General features: G+C 38.5%; 1 protein-coding gene across 1 annotated transcript; it reads left to right on the forward strand.

The window, feature by feature from the left end:
• Window positions 1-639: 639 nt before the first annotated feature.
• Window positions 640-13,935, forward strand: notchl (notch receptor, like). The gene is made up of 11 exons (XM_086312349.1): window positions 640-774; window positions 1,871-2,015; window positions 2,724-3,056; window positions 4,381-4,592; window positions 4,837-5,161; window positions 6,508-6,683; window positions 7,699-7,760; window positions 8,022-8,145; window positions 9,892-9,989; window positions 10,176-10,507; window positions 12,996-13,935. Exons 1-11 carry the CDS (start codon window positions 723-725, stop codon window positions 13,504-13,506), a joined length of 2,370 nt encoding a protein of 789 aa, XP_086168475.1. The 5' UTR covers window positions 640-722; the 3' UTR covers window positions 13,507-13,935.
• The last annotated feature ends 3,750 nt before the right edge of the window (window positions 13,936-17,685 follow it).

Here is a 17,685-nt window from a genome sequence, read left to right on the forward strand (position 1 = left end):
GAGTGGTTCGTGTTATTTGGAGCATCATTTTGTTAGAGCACAACAAAACTGCTATTTTATCGTTTCGATATGTATGATGTAAAAGGTCAAAGTCAACTCAAGTGTCAAAGTTGATATTTTCCCTTGTGAATTAAATATTAACAGCTACCAGAAGTATTTCCAGAATTCTTTCAAAGGCAGAGCAGTCACAGTCAAGCTGTTAGGACTCCCCAGATGTGTGTATGTGTGAAATCATCAAATCCAAACCAATCTGTCTCGTCACGCCCTGCTGCTTTTTACACAATATGAAGTAACGGCTCTCCCAGCAGCTCCCTGAGTCACAGTAAGAATTACAAACACACGCATACACACAAATACATGCACACATGGTTATCGCCCTTCCTTTTCTTCTCCACACAGTGGCAGGAAGTTGTCCAGATATCCGCAGGGCCCTCTGAAAAAAGAGCGAGTGAACAAAGTGGGCTGGGTGGTGGAGTTGGAAGGTGTTGGTGGCAGCAGTGATGGGGATTTGGTGACTTCACTCACAGTTAACTATTCATTCTGAGCAGCCGGGCTGCAGCTACGGAAGAGCTACAGCGTCTTTTCAGTACGTGAAATAGAGAGTCTCATCTGAGCGTTGGCACATCAGAAGCAGTTTGTAGTGGAATAATACCACACAGCTGGACTGGAGGACGGCTTTTTGAGAAGAAGGGGCAGCACCTGGTGACCGGGACGGCCTGAAGATGATAGCTCTGAGGACGTTTGTTCTTCTGGCACTGAGCTTGACATGTCAAGGTGAGTTACCCCCCTTCCCCATCAAAGAATTCCTTTTTCTATTGAACCTACATGAAACACACCACCTGCTCAGTGAGTGACCAAACTGAACCCTGTAGCTATATGTCATGATCAGAAAGCTCATTCTGAAAGAAGAGGGGTTTAAAATGCATTCAGTTACAAACATATTTATATTTCTTTCAATGTGTAAAATATTTATAAGTTTACATGGTTTACAAACACACTTGCGTCAAAATGTAGTTCATAGTTTTGTTAAAGACAAAATGAAAAGTGTTTTTATTTTTTTTATGTCAGCAGTATATATACATATTTTTTAAATCTTTCCTGGCTCAGTTTTGTAAAATTACTCGTATCCAAAAGACTCCCTTTGCTGGCGAGTGAACATGTCTAATTACAGCTCTATTGTCTATCCTTTTTTTTTCTACCATGACTTTATGGTCCCGCACACACCTGCCAAACCCATTGTCCAACTCCATCACATTCTTCATTGCCAGAGTAACAACCTTCGACCTTTATCAAGTTCCCGACCCACTCCATTTCCTGTTTCTATTCGTTTCTCCTGGAAACTTCCTGTTTGTGTCAGGCTCATTTCCTGTTCCCTTTAACAGTACGAATCAGGAGCCACCTTTTATGGCTTGACCTGCATTGTTATGAAAAGCTGCTAATGGGTCTGAAACAATGAGTGGATTGAATTTGTGTGTGAGCTGGTCTGGAGATAAAAACAGTTAGAGAAAACTGCTTGTACAGTCATTTTATTTTCTGCAGCTGTGCATAATGTCTGGTTAGATAAGCTGAAATTTAGGACCTCGGATCTATTTTGCTGTACCAGAAAATAGTAAACTGGAGAGCTGTGGAAGTTTATTTACCTGTGACATATCTCACTGCTGATAAAAGTCACCTGCCGTTTAAAATACCCATGTGTGCTTCATTTGAGGACAAAATATTAATTAAAAAGTAGATCTACAAATACTACATCTGCAAATACTCTTTAATTTAGTGAGGAATACTAGAATCACGCTGTGTGGTGTAGTGCAGTTTTTTGTTGTTGTTGTTTGTTTGTTTTTTTCTAAAGTCTAATATGCATCTGTCTCCACAGCTGCATCTGGTGATCCATGGGGCCACTGCCCAGTGAACCGAAAATGTAAGGAAAAGTTCGCAGATGGGACGTGTAACAGAGAGTGTACGGACCCTGAGTGTCTCAGAGACGGCTTTGACTGCCTGAAGGACAGGGTTCCCTGCAAGTAAAATACTTTTGTTCTTCTTTTCATTACAGCCCTCTGACTTTCAGAGCCCTTACAAATATTTTTTAACTTAGTGATAAATTCAAAACGACTTTGACATATATATAAATATAATTTTTTTCAAAATGTTTGGGTGTAGGAACAGATAGATTAACCATATATCATGAAACAAAAAGGTAATAAGATAGTGACGCACTAAACAGTCATAACAGCTTATTTATGCACTGTATTCTAATGCTTCTTATAAATATTTGATCAACTAAGATGTAGTTTGTGGCTCTGCTTTTTAAACTGAGGTAATATCACCTGTTCTTCTTCATCTTTTCCTCATTTTATTGTGGTTACCTTTTATTTTTATGTTAAAGAAAACCTTATGGAAAAGAAACTGGGCCAAGAAATACAAACAATCAATGTAATCTAAGAGTAAAACCTGTTGATTATTACTTTTATAATCATTTATGGAAGTTTAGTGTTCAGTCTTTAAAAAAAAATGAAACTATAAAAAAACACTAATACAAACTACAATACTAAAGAGATCCAGGCAGCACAAAGGTGTCTATAAAAGTAGAATAAATGAAAACATTAAGTAACCTTAGTACAAGTAGTCTGTTATCTGTTACTGTTCAGTATACCTTGAGTTGAGATTATTTCTTAGATCACCTATTCTTTTTTTGTTTTGTTTTTCTCCACTCTCATCATGACTCTCAGCCCGGGCCACATTCACTACTGCCGTGATCATTTTGCCAACTCCCTCTGTGATCAGGGATGTGATAGCGCGGCCTGTGGATGGGACAGCAGCGAATGCTTCAAACACCAGAGCCCCGTGTGGGCTAAAGGCACCCTGATCCTACACACTCGATTCCCACATCAACGTGGCGCCTCGTTCAACAGCTCCGTGCTCTGGGCACTCAGCGTCCTCCTCCTGTCACCGCTCAAGCTGAGAGACTCCGTGCCCCTCGCCACCACCAGGAATTTGTTCGACTTTAATGCTCAGGAGCTTGCTAACATGCTGGCGCAGGCGTCACCAGCAGACTCAGATGGGTGGGTACTGAGACAAATGTTTCTGACATTGTGATTGGGAGTTTCAAAAACAGTGCATGTTCTTTGTTTAACCTTTATGTAACAAGAGACATTTTGGCCTGGCAACATAAAAAATGTAAGACAAAGCAACACAATAATAACTCTAAAAATATGCAAATCTGCACCACCACAAGGAGTAAGTGGCCCTGTCAAGTCCTGTTCTAATTAAAATGTTGATATTTGGCACCAGAGTATCGATAACTGTATTATAAAAGAAAGATAAATATTCTATTTTTCTCACTCTTACCTTTGCCATAGATATCACTCTGTTTACATTTGTCCTGTAGACCATCCAAGAGCCTGAAGCTGAAGAAATTGAGGCTATTTTTCCTCTTGTGATTTCACATATCCTTATTTGTGTAAAATAAGATTACACAGCAAAAGTACAATTATTTAGGAATATCTGTGTAAAAATACAAAAATATACAAATGAGCTTAGAGGTAGAGTAGAATTAATGAATTATCCATTTGATTTCAGTTAGAGATTAGGCTATGTGTCAGAGATGTAGAAAAATCTGTAACTTTAAATTTGTTTGCATTCAAAAAATAAAGTGTTAGCTCTTAGCTAAATAGGGGAAAATAGCATATCCCATTCCCCAAATAGCTGTGGTTAGTCTTTTAGGTGATTTACAGTTATACTGTTTTCTAAACACAGGCACAGTCAATTCATTTCAGTATCAAGTGCAAAAAATAAGACATGCTTGTTTTCTGCTTTAAATGTTGGAGTAGTTAGTAAATCCGTTCACATGCTTGGTTTAAATATTCTCCTCCCTAAATGTTAACTCCTAAATATATATATACAACAGAGTAAGTCTGTGTTCCCACTTCTTAGATGCAATCATGTCACTACACTCTCTTTGTAAATGCCCAGTTTTGGGGCATAGTGTGTTAGTAAATCTGGTCCTTAATCTATATAGTTAAGACTTGAACATATTTAAAGCAAATAAAGTAACTGGGAAAGAAGATTCACAGAAATGTGAAATTCCATATTCTCCATAAAAGTTTTGGATCATTGTGCATTAACACAATTAAGACCAAAAAAAGTGGGCCACACATAAAACCTTGGGGAACTCCATTAATTACAATAAGCCAGTCATAATTGAGCTTTGTAGCTTTATTTGTTTTGAAATTATCTTTGTGTTTTGTTTTCTTTCTTTAATTTATTTTGTTGAAAGAGTATAACTTTTTGCAAAGGTAATTTTACCCATGCGAAAATACATATAAAACAATGCTCAAAGATGACATACATGTTTTTTCCAATCATTTCTTACTCTCTTTTTCCTAGCTCCCTCCTTTTCCTCCAAGTGGACAACAGGCCATGCTCCCGTTCACCCTCTACCTGTTTCCCTTATGCAACTGAGGCCGCAAATTTCCTGCGTGCTGTAAAGGAACTAAAACCTACCTCTTTCCCCAACCTCTCAGAGCTGGATGCCGTCATCAGCATTAGAGGTGTCCGAGAGGAAATAGGAAGCAGAGAGGAGGAAAAGGAAGTTGAAGGTAGGCTCACATGTCCTGTCTCCCACACACGCACATTTCCAGCTTTGAATTTCATCCAAACAAAACACTATAAAACACCTTTGTGTTTCCAGTGTGTACATTTTGTGCAGATTTTCAGATTTGTTGATGTGTTTCATATTTCAGATATAAATAGATACAAGCAAAAAGATAAAAATGAATCTTTTTCAAGTGTTTTTTTTTGTCTTTGTGTCTTCTTTTATTGTTTGAATTTTTTCATTTAAAGAGCCGACTCCCGCATGGCTTTGGGCCGTAGTTGCCATAGCTATTGGGCTTCTGCTGCTGCTGCCTCTCGTGGTAATCCTGGTAGTGAGGAGGGTGAGGCAGCAGCGGGCAAAGAGGAACAGTACTGACAGGGTGCAGCACCGGTCTAAAGTCACCGACAGTGACAGCAAAGCCAAGGCCTGGATACAGCATGCTACACACCAAGAACAACGGGTCAGAACCAGCAGAGAGAAAGATAAGGTCAGCTTGAAGAAAAAGAAAAAGGCCAAGGAAGCAGAAAAAAAGAGAAGGAGGGAACCGCTAGGGGAGGATGCCATGCGAATGCGGTGAGTGGAGCTCATTTGAGAGGATGTTTTGTCTGCCAATCTCCGGAATGATGTCATTGCATTCAGTAACAAGAGAGAGCTCATCCTGTATAATTATTACAAAGGCTGAATGTCACTTCACTTTCACCCTGGTACATTTTCTCATCTAATCCTGCCCTGAAACACAATTCCCAGTTTCTTAAAGGTAGGTGACCAGTGGTTGGTGAAGAGTAAAACTAGACCATGTTGTTCTTACAGGAATTGCTGTAGGATTGCAGCAAGCAGAATTTTTAATAAAAGAGGAGTCAGGAGTTTTGAAAAGAGCTGCCAGTTAAGTTTCGGTAACTGTTTACAAGATTTCATTTAAAAAATTGTCTGTGTGTCTGATATGTAAATAACAAGTGTTTAAGATGTTTTTTCTAAATATAGAAAGGAATTCATAGAATTAGACAACTGCTTTTTAATTTTATTATTTATGATATTTTCATTTTCCCCTTTGTGAATTAACAATTTTTTTCCCCTGTACAACAGATAAAAAGCCGATTTAGATGCTTACCAAGTTTTGGTTCAAAATAGCAGGCAAAAAAAGGAAATATTTTGTTAGGTGAGATACGGAAATATTTGATAAACAGTAAAACATACATAAAGTTAAAAAACATCATAAGCACACACGCACACACGCAGACACACCAGTCATTTATGCATTTATGCATGCACAAATGACAAAGTTTTACAAAGAACTTTGTTCCTTGCAGAAAACAAGTTTTGTCCATGACTGCAGTGATTTTACCTTCATTACATAATAGTGGTGAACATCAACGCTTAAATGATTCCCATCTATGACTAATCATAATTCAGCTGTGAACATGTATCATCTGCGTAACAGTGGGCTTTAGATACATATATATTCAAATATTATCATTCTATATTAGCTAGTTTGAGGATTTCTGGTTTTTAGTCAAGTTAAACATTGTATTTGATGTAGAAAATCATAGAGGGCATTTTTAAATATGTTTTAACTTATATATTTTCTACTTAAGTCTTGATTAACCTCAAAATATAATCAAAAGCTTAGGTGAAACAGCATATAATCAATAACTGTACCCATAGTTAAGATATAGTACTGGGCTTATGGTGAAAACAGGAACATTTGATATTTCTGGACCTGAGACATCCCAGTGATATCCTCTTCATTTCTGCATGAATACCTTTGTTTCATATCAGCCGATATTTACATAATATATTATTGTTCTTAACTGTGCTGAAAAATAAGAAAGTAAAGCAAAGGACATGAAAACACAATGTGCCCACATGAAAACTACTGCAGTTTTCAGTGTGCCGTATCAAAACTGTGCTTTGGTTTTCAGGCCTCTTAAGAGGGACCAGGATATAGGAAGTGACACAGACTTTACTCAGAGTTCAATGGAGGACCTCAGTGTGAGATGCTCCAGACGTCAGGACGATGCCTCCATCTGTGACCACAGGACCCAGGAGCAGAAACACTACCGTGCTGGAGCCGCTCAGCCCCGCAGAGCTATACAGTGTAAGGAAACATCAGTATTTTGTCTCAGTTGCTTGACTATCTGGCTTAGTAATCTCTATATACCATAAATTCTATTGCTGTAAAGAATATGGCAGATATTGTAATCAAATCTGTCATTATTCTGTACAACAAAATACACAATACATTCTTATATAGTTCTATACTGTGTATTGTGTATTTTGTTGTACAGTTATTTTATTTTCAACTTTAATTTATATATTTTATCTTATTCTTTCCCAGTTAAATTTACCCTTCATTCTAAATTGTGTTGTACAGTTATTTCATTTTTAACCTTAATTTATATTTTATTCTTTCCTAGTTAAATTTACCCTTTTTAATTTTTCATATTTATTTCCTATCTTATTCATAGCCTTTTTTTTTTTAGGTCACGAGCAGTTGTCTAAGCATTTCACTGCATATCGTACTGTGTATGACTGTGTACGTGACAAATAAAATTTGAATTTGAATTTATTCAACTGTAGTCACAAAATGCTGGTTTCTGATGGACCTCAGCAGCAGAAAAGATCACTGTTATGATTCAAAGAGCAAATCTGTGTTTCCAGTTTCTCCAAAATGTTTTTCATTTGATATTTTTGCATTTGATTGCTTTGGTAGTTTCTCAAAGTAAAATATTAAAGTAAACTTGGGAGCTTTAAGCTATTTTTATCCAGATGATTATTAAAAATAATAATTTGTTGCACCTATAGGCTGAACATTTCACCACAGATGTCACACATACAAAGCTGAAATTCAAACTGTATTCACTGTCAGACCCAGAATCACTCTATTTAGTATCTTCAGTATCTCACAGCTAAACTCACAGACTATTGTTGTAAAGTGAATAAAGTGATTAATAAAGTAAAGTAAAGTAATAAAGTTTATAGTAAAGCAGGATTCATACAAACACACTTTGCAGCACGAAATTGCATTGTGGGACATAAAATGTTCGTGACAACTATACATTTCCTGTTTTTATAATGTCCTTAACCCTGAAACGTTGCTTGCTTTCCCTCAGCTCCACCTAGAGGTTGGGAGAGGAATGCCATGCCTCCTCCTCTGCTCAGTCCTCCTCAGCAGGTCAGTTTCATTATGTCAATGTTTCGAGAAGCCATTATATGCCAGGAATTTAAACAGTTTTTGCCCTGTGACTGTAGAGAGATTCTGATGGTGTATTTAGTTTCATGTTTTACTTAAGAAGATTTCTTTATGTTTTGACTTTAGAACAAGATTTTAGAAAAGAAGGTTTAAACTTTTCTTTAAAATAAATTTAAAAAAGGCATTATGACAGAGTTTGTATTGATTATGTGTCTCGTCATTGTGGTTTGGTTGTGTTGGCAGTCTGCAGAGTGGTGTGGCCCAGATGGGTCTGTGGTTCTGATCCGAGCAGTGCGTAGTGGGCTGGACAGAGTGGTCTTGGAGCTTCTGCGAGCAGGAGTGCCAGTCAACAATACAGATCATACTGGTAATGCTTCCTGGTCCCAGTTACTATCACGAAAACATGGCTCAACACCAAACCTAATAAACCTAAAATAGAATTTCAATCTAAACGTTTATTCCTTTAATCATTTGGTTTAAGAAAAAGTTGTAACAATGAACAAAATCCAAGCCATTCCAGCACACACACACACACACAACATGGTCAAAATGACAAATATTAAAGCTAATGATTCTAAAATTCTTTAACTATATGTTTAGAAACAAAAACAATGGAAAGATTAAAAGGTACCCGGTAGACAACGGTTCCTCAAAAGGTCTCTCTTTGAAATTTAATGGCATTACAGCCGATACCTTTTGTGATGTCTCTCCAAACCAGAACTGTTGACTGTCTGTTGGTTCACGTCATGGGATCACCAAAGTTTGTATATTTCAAACAACTCTTCAGAGTTGGACCACCAACTTACATTGTTTAGAGCAGTGGTTCTTAAATTTCTGCCATGCCTCACTTTAGAGGCCAAAGTTCATTCCCCACAACCCATATTAATTTTTACTTAAATAAACGTGCACATCGTCGGCACAGTGGCATCAGCAAACTTTTGTTTGTTCAGTAAACAACACAAACAATTCTTCACATTAGTTTTACTTCACAGTTTTTACCTGGTTGTCTATGCACCCACGCAGTGGCCCCACACCTCACAGTGTGCAGTACAGGGTGATGAAAAAAAAAAGAACGCGTCTAAATGCAATATCTGTTTAGACGAGAGTGGATTGAAGTTTAAATTTAGTCTATATAGCACCAGTTCAAAACAGAGAGAGACCCTCAATGATCAGACAGTCAGAACTTCTGTTTAACAGGAAGAGACCTCTGGCAGAGATATAGTCAAACACATGTTATCTTTAGGCACTTGGCAAAGTAAAAGTTCTGATATCTGTTACAAAAATAAACCTAGTACCTAAAACTACCTTTTAACAGGATTAAACCAATGACAGAAGCAGGGCCAATCTCCCCTGACATAGCTGGGGTGCAACAGCACACAAATAAAACACAATGCAAATCGTAAACACCTGCCCAGTTGTGAGCCAGCAGTTACAGAACAAAATCTCTGACCCAGAGATAGATGGAAGAAAGGTACAGAGAGATACACAAGACATGCAGTAGTGGTGTATCAATGCACAGTGGCTGAAAGAGAGGAATGTGGAGTATGAGCAGTCTGAGCCTGTAGCAGAATAACTAAGAGAGAGGATGTCTGCCTCCTGAACCCAAACATGTACAGCTCATGAGTAAGTCATTTTTTTTCTGACACCTGCACACGGAGGGGTTGAGTAACTTGTAACTTACCCCATCTCTCTCACGTCCTCTTTTTGTGTCCCTCCTGTCCTGTCCTCTGCTGTCTGTGACCTCCATCACTTCCTCTCTCTCCTTCTCCAGCTCCCCTGCTGCCCTCCTCTGACTCAGAACAAAGTTAATGTGCTCTAGTACTTAAACTCAAGTCGATGGACATATTAGCTTTGGTGTTCATGCTTCCTTTTTTTTTACTTTTACTTTCCTTTGGGCCTCTGTGTCTCTATCTATCTCCTTCTGCAGCTCTTATTCTTCCACCTTTATATCCCGTCATCTCTTTTCCAGTTTGGCTGAGGCAGGTCATCCCCTGCCTTCATCCTCCCTCTCCTCATCCTCTGGGCTCGTTGTGTAATAGTTGTTCACTGGCTGACTTACTCCCTCCCTTCTTCCCCTGTCAACCTCCCCCTCCACTCACACTGTCTCTCTCAGGGAGATCAGCCCTGCACTGGGCATGCTCAGTAAACCACCTCTCACTAGCAAGGACCCTCATTCGCTACGGTGCTGCTGTGGACCTACAAGACAATAAGGTAAGCTCTGATGGATTTTCTCTAGTGTTAAATGAAGACTTTTAATCCTGACATTTATTTAGCATCACTTCTGTTGTTTATAGTTTTGAATTGCAAACAGAAGTAACATTTATGTTTGAATTTCTGAAGCATTAAGTGTTCATAAATATAAGTAATGTGTGGTATTCCTGATTATTTCTTTGCTAGGGAGAAACAGCACTCTTCCTCTCTGCCCTCCATGGCTGCTATGACACTGCCAGACTTCTTCTTCTTCATGGTGCCAATCTTGAGCTGCACGACCGGAGGGGACGCCGGCCAATTGACGTGGCCAGAGAGGGAATGCGTCACCAAGTGCTGGAACTCCTGTTGGCTCATGAGATCCAGAGAGGACCCATCCCTGTGGACACGGGAAGCGACATGATGTGGGAGGAGCGCACTCTGATGTACTCACCGTGGGTGGGCTCACAAGGCCTGCCTGGAAGAAGTGCCTCCTTCTCTGGTATCATAGGGCATCGGGATATGACCCCACCAGTACAAAAGTAAGATTTTGGAATTATAAGGCCGATCAAAGTATAGAATTTTTTACCAGCCTTATAGCTAAATCAACAGGTTTAGCTAGGTAGATGGATGGATCGATACTCCATAGGCTCTAAAGGGGAAATTTTTGTGTTATGGCAACAGGGTAACGTATTCGAGTCAGTTTTATTCATATACACCAAACCATAACAGCAGTCGCCTCAGGGCGCTTTATACTGCAAGGTAGAGACTAGAGATGGCACGATACCACTCTTTTATGTCCGATACCGATATCATAAATTTGGATATCTGTCGATACCGATATGAATCCGATATAGTGTATTTTTTAATCAATAAAACTTTTTTTTTAATATCTCGCTGCATTTTGTATAAGTTCATACTCAAGTTAAAAAACAAAACACTAAAGCTATTCTGTTATACTTGTATGCAAAAAATACACTGCACCCAAGATATTTCATAGTTCAGCAATACTGATCAACGTAATAAACGTAAACCTGCACCATCCTCCCTATTCTGGTGTTTTAAAGAGTACTTAGCGGAAATATTAAGCAGCCTAACTAATAGGGTTGTCAACTACCAGCTGAAAAAAATAGGGAACCACCCCCCTCTGCCTCGTGATGCTTAATCGACGCAATCAACTTTAATTTAATGCACGTGTAAAGAAAATTCACAATAAATTTTTATTTTTCCACAATAATTAAATAGATTCAACATCTTTTTTCAAAAGAATTGCAGACTGCACAGATGGTACCTTCCCAAAGGAAAAAGTACTATAGCTTACTAGATATTACTAGGTATATTAGACTTAACAGTTACTATATACAGTAATGGACATCTATACATTTTACATCAGATTAAAACTTTGAGTGTAAGATTCAGATAATTATTTATTAAAAGCGAGACATTTTAACTGAGAATAAGAAAGAAAAGTATGTCTTTGTGCCCCCTTTTCTCTGTTAATGCCCTACCTGCCCCCCTGCATAACTTTGCTAGATCCGCCCCTGCACAGTTACCAGCCGTCAGCTACGTAGAAAAGGATCCTGGTGTAGAAAGTAATATTAAATAAATTCTAACAACAGCTTATCAAGCTGCTGCTGTTGTTCAGCCGCTGGTTTCCTCTTTCTGGCGCAAAGTGGGCGATAAACTAACAAGAGAGACGGACTCGCGACAGAAAAGCCGATCAGCTGATCATTGATCAGTTTCATGATTGAAGTAGCAGCAGGAGAGGGAGGGAGAGAAGCAGTCACTCCATATATCGGTTGTTAAGCTTAACGTGGGAATGCTTTACAAACATTCAGAGATGAAACTTACACACTTGCTTTACTTCTCTCTGGGATAACTTTCTCGGAGATGAAATGCTGGTTTGGTAGCGAGGCTTCAAATGCTCAACCAGACCGCCGAGAGTTCTCGCACGCCACAGCCGCTCTATCATGTGAAGCATACTGCTCCGACGTGCTAAGGTTATGAGCTGAGTTATGCCATGTCGCAAGTTTTGTGAGGTGTTTTCCTGATATTTAATGGATCAGATTGCATTTTTTATTTCTCTCCGATATCCGATCCAGTAATACCGATACGTAATATCGGATCGGTCCATCTCTAGTAGAGACCCTATAATAATACAAAACACCAACAATCAAACGACCCCATTTGAGCAAGCACTTGACAGCAGTGGGAATAAAACCTACCTTTTAGCAAATATTCCCACATGTGCATAGTAAGGGCCTGGTAATGTGAGATAATATGTCATAAAATAAAATAGATAATGATTTTAACACATAAAAAACAAAGAAAATAAAAACAAATGTGAATATCTCCTGTAGTTATAGTTGAACTTCTTTGGAGATTCATTCGATGATACGCTGAAGTCACAAAATTAAAGTTATTTAGCTGATTTTTCATCCAAGATATTGTTAACATAGACTGTACATAAAATATGGCCACTGTGCATCAGTGTGAATGTTTTGGCTGTTGCCATCTTTGTTTTCTTGGGGTAAGAAATGACAACATGGGTGAAATGCTAAGTTATCAGCTAACACCTGCTAGCTTGGTTTAGCCAGGTGCATCCGTGGCTGCATGTGTATGTATAAGTTCTTTGAACCAACAGAGACACCCAGAAATTAGCACTGAGTAAAATAGAGATAATATATTGCTGTTTCAGTCGCCAAAACTGGCACATTAATATTTAAATTAATATTTTATTTATGTAAAAGTTTCAAATTTAATCAGTGGGACATTATTTTATGTTATTTATGAATTTGCAGAAGAAAAAATGAAGATGTAGACATTCATTTGGACATAAGTTTGTGTTAACCAAGACCTTATTTCAGGCTTTTACACCAAAAACGTGAAGTCTTTGATGTCCATACCCAGAACTGCAAAAATACCAGTTATTTCCAGTTTTAAGGGTTCATTCCCAAAGACCTCTTTAGGTTTTTTTGTTTGTTTGTTTTTATGCTGTCTAATGTTATGATGACCTTCTTGTCTTGCCAGTGATTGGTCCATGGGCCGAGTGCAGTACCCTCCTCCTCAGAACTGGCGACCCCAGCTCAACCAGTCAGCAACAGCTCTCGTTCCTCCACGGGTCATGGGCCGCTCCCCTCGGCCAATCAGCACCTTACAAGAGGTAACATCAGAAGACGAGGACCGTGACAGGCATCAGGAAGTCCCCAGAGCCGCCACGCCTCACTTCCTGTCCCCCCAGCCTGCCCCTCGGCAGCGTTCCTTTTCCTGCACCCAGCATGCACTGCAGCGCCGCTCTAGCGCCCACCATCCAGAACCCAATTACCTTATAGTGTCAGACAGAGCACCCAATGAGCCCGTAGAGAGAGTAGTTGTTTCCCCTCCCACCGATACTGCTACCCCACCAGAACACCAGCCGGCTGCAAACGGAGACAGTGTTATTAGAGTAGAGCAAGCAGCACTGAGTTCAACAAACTCGGAGCAGAAGTCCAGAAGTGAGAGGTTAAACAACATGAGTGACTCCACACAAACAGCCCTGTAGGAAAGGAAATTCAGCTTCCTTTAGAGACACCCAGTTTTAGTTTGTCATTCGGTGCAAAGCCCTAAGCTGGACTTTAATTGTTTGTATCCAGTGTTTCTTTGCCCATTGCTTCTTAAGTGGATTGGTGTCAGACTAATACACAACAGCATAGAGAGATATTCCTTCCCTTATTACCTCTTTTTTAATTATTTCTTTTTAAATCAGCCTCATGTAAATAATTGTTTTCTTGTTTTGTTAAGATTGAGGGATACTGTTGTAAATGTTCTCCTATATGGCATGTTCAGATTTTGTAAATAATAAAACTGAATGTCTAAGATGAATTCTACTCAAATATGCAACAGCTGGTATTCATTGAAGAAATATTCAAGGAAAAATAAATGAATAACACATGCATAGCTGCACAGAGATGTCAGGGATGCATGCAATAAAGTGACTTTTTGTTGACATGTTGTGGATTTTTTTTCTCGTTAATTTACATCCACAGTCTGCGCATTCTTAAGTTATCATAAGTCCTTTATCTATCATCTTTTTTCAACTCACGATCATCAAGCATTAATGATAAAACCAAAGTCTTTGTAGAAGCAAGTCCTGCAACTGTGCAGCAGCACTCAAACAACTCATGGGTACTTACCCGGGGACTTAAAAACTGAAATCAAAAATAACTTTAATTAAATGAAACTGCGTGCATAGAGTGAACAATAAAAAAATAGATTAAAACTGCTTAAAATGTTTGCTTCAATCGTCCCACCCCCCCACCGGCTCCCAGAATCACTATAATTGTAAAATACCATAAAAACTGAATCGCCTTTGATGACGTTTTTAATAACAGTCAGATTCTGCTTTTGGGACTGCAGAAATGAGTTATGATGAGATGTGCGAGGTTTTCACTTTTGCACAGGCAGTGATGCGTAAAACACTGGCCTCTTTCTGGTGACGTCCAAGGCCAGCAGCTACTGCTCCGAGGAAACGTCCTGCAGATATTCTGGTCTCATTATTTTTAAGTTAAATAATTATCAGATGAATGGTTCTCAGCACAGATTTCATTTATTTATTAATTATTGTTGTTATACTCGAAATTCTGGCTACAATTGGAACTGTTTTGATTTCTACTGACAAAAAGACAAAAATCGTCATTTTCATTCTTGACTTTTTTCTACTAATTGAATTAAATCAGAACAAAAAATATTTTTCTCTCCGTTTGTTTTCCTCTTCTTCTTCTTCTTCTTCTTCTTTTTTTTTTTTTATAAATGTCTTTCTTCAGATGAAGGAGCGTATTTGTGGGAAGACTGAATTAGAGTTGCGCTGACAGCTAAGTGTTAAAATTGATACATCCCGAAAACTAGCACAAGGTGTGCACGTCATTTACACGTCTGCATTTGGGTTCCCAGGCGCATTTGTCAGCTGCAGAGGTGTAAATGACTTGCATGATAAGAGAATCGTGGCGAAGGCAGGTCTGTAAACAGGTGGAATTAAATGTAATCAGTGAGCGTTAAAGCACTTTTACGCACACCACAAAATGTGGTATTATTTCTGCACTAAGTTACATGACAGTCACAACATAAATTTGTATATTTAGTTACATTTATTTACGTTTATTGTTTTATTGCTGTGAAAGAAAATTATTGGATTTATTTAAATTTCTTTGTGTATTTCTTTGTATCAGAGCTCAGATATATCTGGTCATCCCGAAAAGCTCTCTACCGGAATCAGGTAGCCCATCTACTACTAACAAATATACTCATACACCCTATTACTAATGCCAGTGTATATAAAAAAATATTTTTTACTTTGGATGTATTTAGTACTAATGTGTTTTATTTGCAACTGATTATATATTAATGGTGAGACTTAGAGGTGCGTAAAGCAAGTGTTCCGGTGTTTTCCAAACCATGTGACAAAAAATGCTTTTAATTTGGTGGATGCACATTTGTCGTGGCACACAGCACTAAGTAGACAAATGTTGGAAAAGTGTGACAGTGGGAAACTGCTTCTTGCAGCTCTTTCTGGCCGTGGGAATGTGGAGCAGCAGGCTCAATCTTCACTTTATTACCTGTTAAAACTGATACTTCATTTGCAAAGTGTTCTTGGAGGAAAGGTGACTCTTGGATTCCCACGCACAGCACACGTTAGACCTTGTCACAAGATCCCCAAATAGGTTCTCATTTTTGTGACCATTTAACCAAACTTAACCATTTAAAGAGTCCCGCATAAAAATATGGAATTTAGCGTCACGGTTTCTTTTGAAGATCCCTTTGCAGACCTCTCATAACAATTCAGAAATCCAGACTGAAAAGTTGTATTAACATTAAATCCCTTTTAGATTATCTAACAACAGATAAAAGCTGATGTTGATTGAGTTTGGCTGAATATTTAATGGATATTCACACTTTTATCGCCATCGTTTACCGTGGGATACCTCACCAAACTCTCTCTCATGGGAATCGAACTGTAGAATAGTTTCTCACTTTATTACGTGTTAGAAGTGATACATCCTAAAGAAGAGTCTTTGGGAGAGGAGGCGGAAAACAAGAAAATTACATATTTACATTAAACACACAAACAGGCTACTGTTACCTTTTGATATCAGTCCCCTTTTTCACACGTTTTCAAGGATGCGCCTAAAAAAATTACGCACTCCCTCAAATTCAGAATACACTTTCCTGACTCTTAGTCGGCGAAACATGTGTGCACAAAGTTGTTGTTATACAGTCATGATTAAAAGACAAATATCTACAGACATGAATATAGAAATGTTAATGAAAAAAATATAGGAACAACATGAGACTTTTCCTTGCTGCAGATTTTTGCTCACTGCTAAAAACTTCGACACTTGAAAGATGCCTCGGCTTTGTCTTCATAACCATTTTACCCCAGAGCCTGTTTTATAAGGACACATCTCATTTCTCTGTACAGGATAATGGCCTAAAAGGTCGGAGTGATTTACCTGAGCTTCACGCTGTGTGGGCGGCTCTTTTGTCACATATGCAAGTAAAGTCTCAGAGGGGCTGATTACACATTTCAAAGGCTCGTGCCTCTCCCACTTGTATGGGCAGCTGCACGCGCCAGAGGATTAGGGAAAACTCCAAGCGACGCGCCATTCAGTCTGCATGTATCTCCAAAATTACTACAAATGTATTAAAAGTAAAACGTTTAAAGGAAATTAGATGCCTTAATCAGTAATTAAATATATGCATACATGTTTATATTTGTTACATCTTCAGCGACCAGTTGTGGAGGGATGAACTTAAAAGTCACATTTATTGATGTATTCCTACCTGTAGTAGGTTTTAGTGAGCTTCTGAAAAACTTTATCAATTAATTCTAATCACGGCGTATTTGTCATTACTAATAATCTATCTCACTTCCGTGAATAATAATAAAGATCTACTGAATAGTCATTGTATTTTGGCACGTGTCTGTTGCCTCGTGTTGCCACACTGAATATCAAAGTCACCCTGAGGTGATTCACAAACCTCACACTACCTTTATCGGCGTTCATGAATAATTATTTGCATGATACTGTGCGACAAAAGGTCTATTTTCAAAGTGACAGTGAGTCGGTGATAAACGGGCTGGCATTTATGTGTTGCTGTTTTAGTGTCTAAATGTTTGTATCTGTAGATTTAAGGGAACAGGAATTAAAACTGACGAATCAACTTTGACTACATGAAGACCGGGATGTTTTTTTTAGTTGTTCCCTGGCATTTAACTGCATTAATTTAAAGATCTGTTCATATCTTGGAAGAATTTTTTCTGTCTGCATCTTATTTGCATGAATGTCGGTGGGAATTCTAAGGAGCTTGGAAAGAAAAGCGTCTGGATTGTAAAAAGTGGAAAATACGCGTGCGAACGTGGGAAGTGTCGCCTCTCACTTTCAGAGTTGTGTCAATTTTAACAGGTAGCTGTAAATGCAGCGCTAATTCCTCCTTTCCCACGAGAAATATCTCGATCATTTCGATGCTGCTTTCTCTGTACAAATTAAAGAATTTTCTGAATTAAGTAGGGGAGACCGGGGATAGTTGTAACGTGGGTCAGTTGTAACACTTCCAATTTCTCCAATCAGGGCTAAGTTTCAAATGATGTGACTCATCCTGTGCATGCCCAACTCAGTTCTGCTATCACATGTGAAAAATCAGCACATTTCGTCAAACACAGACAATTTAACACGAAAAAAAGTAA

Source organism: Aulonocara sp. 'chitande type north' Nkhata Bay, linkage group LG11, assembly GCF_057382095.1.
Source record: "Aulonocara sp. 'chitande type north' Nkhata Bay isolate Kocher_YH1m ecotype deep benthic linkage group LG11, A_spYH_male_GT1.1, whole genome shotgun sequence".
Classification (NCBI taxonomy): domain Eukaryota; kingdom Metazoa; phylum Chordata; class Actinopteri; order Cichliformes; family Cichlidae; genus Aulonocara; species Aulonocara sp. 'chitande type north' Nkhata Bay.

Coding starts and splice junctions, on each gene's coding strand:
- notchl (XM_086312349.1), top strand. CDS start 723: ATGATAGCTCTGAGGACGTTTGTTCTTCTGGCACTGAGCTTGACATGT. Junction 2,016..2,723: donor AAGGACAGGGTTCCCTGCAA/GTAAAATACTTT, acceptor CATGACTCTCAG/CCCGGGCCACATTCACTACT. Junction 4,593..4,836: donor GGAGGAAAAGGAAGTTGAAG/GTAGGCTCACAT, acceptor TTTCATTTAAAG/AGCCGACTCCCGCATGGCTT.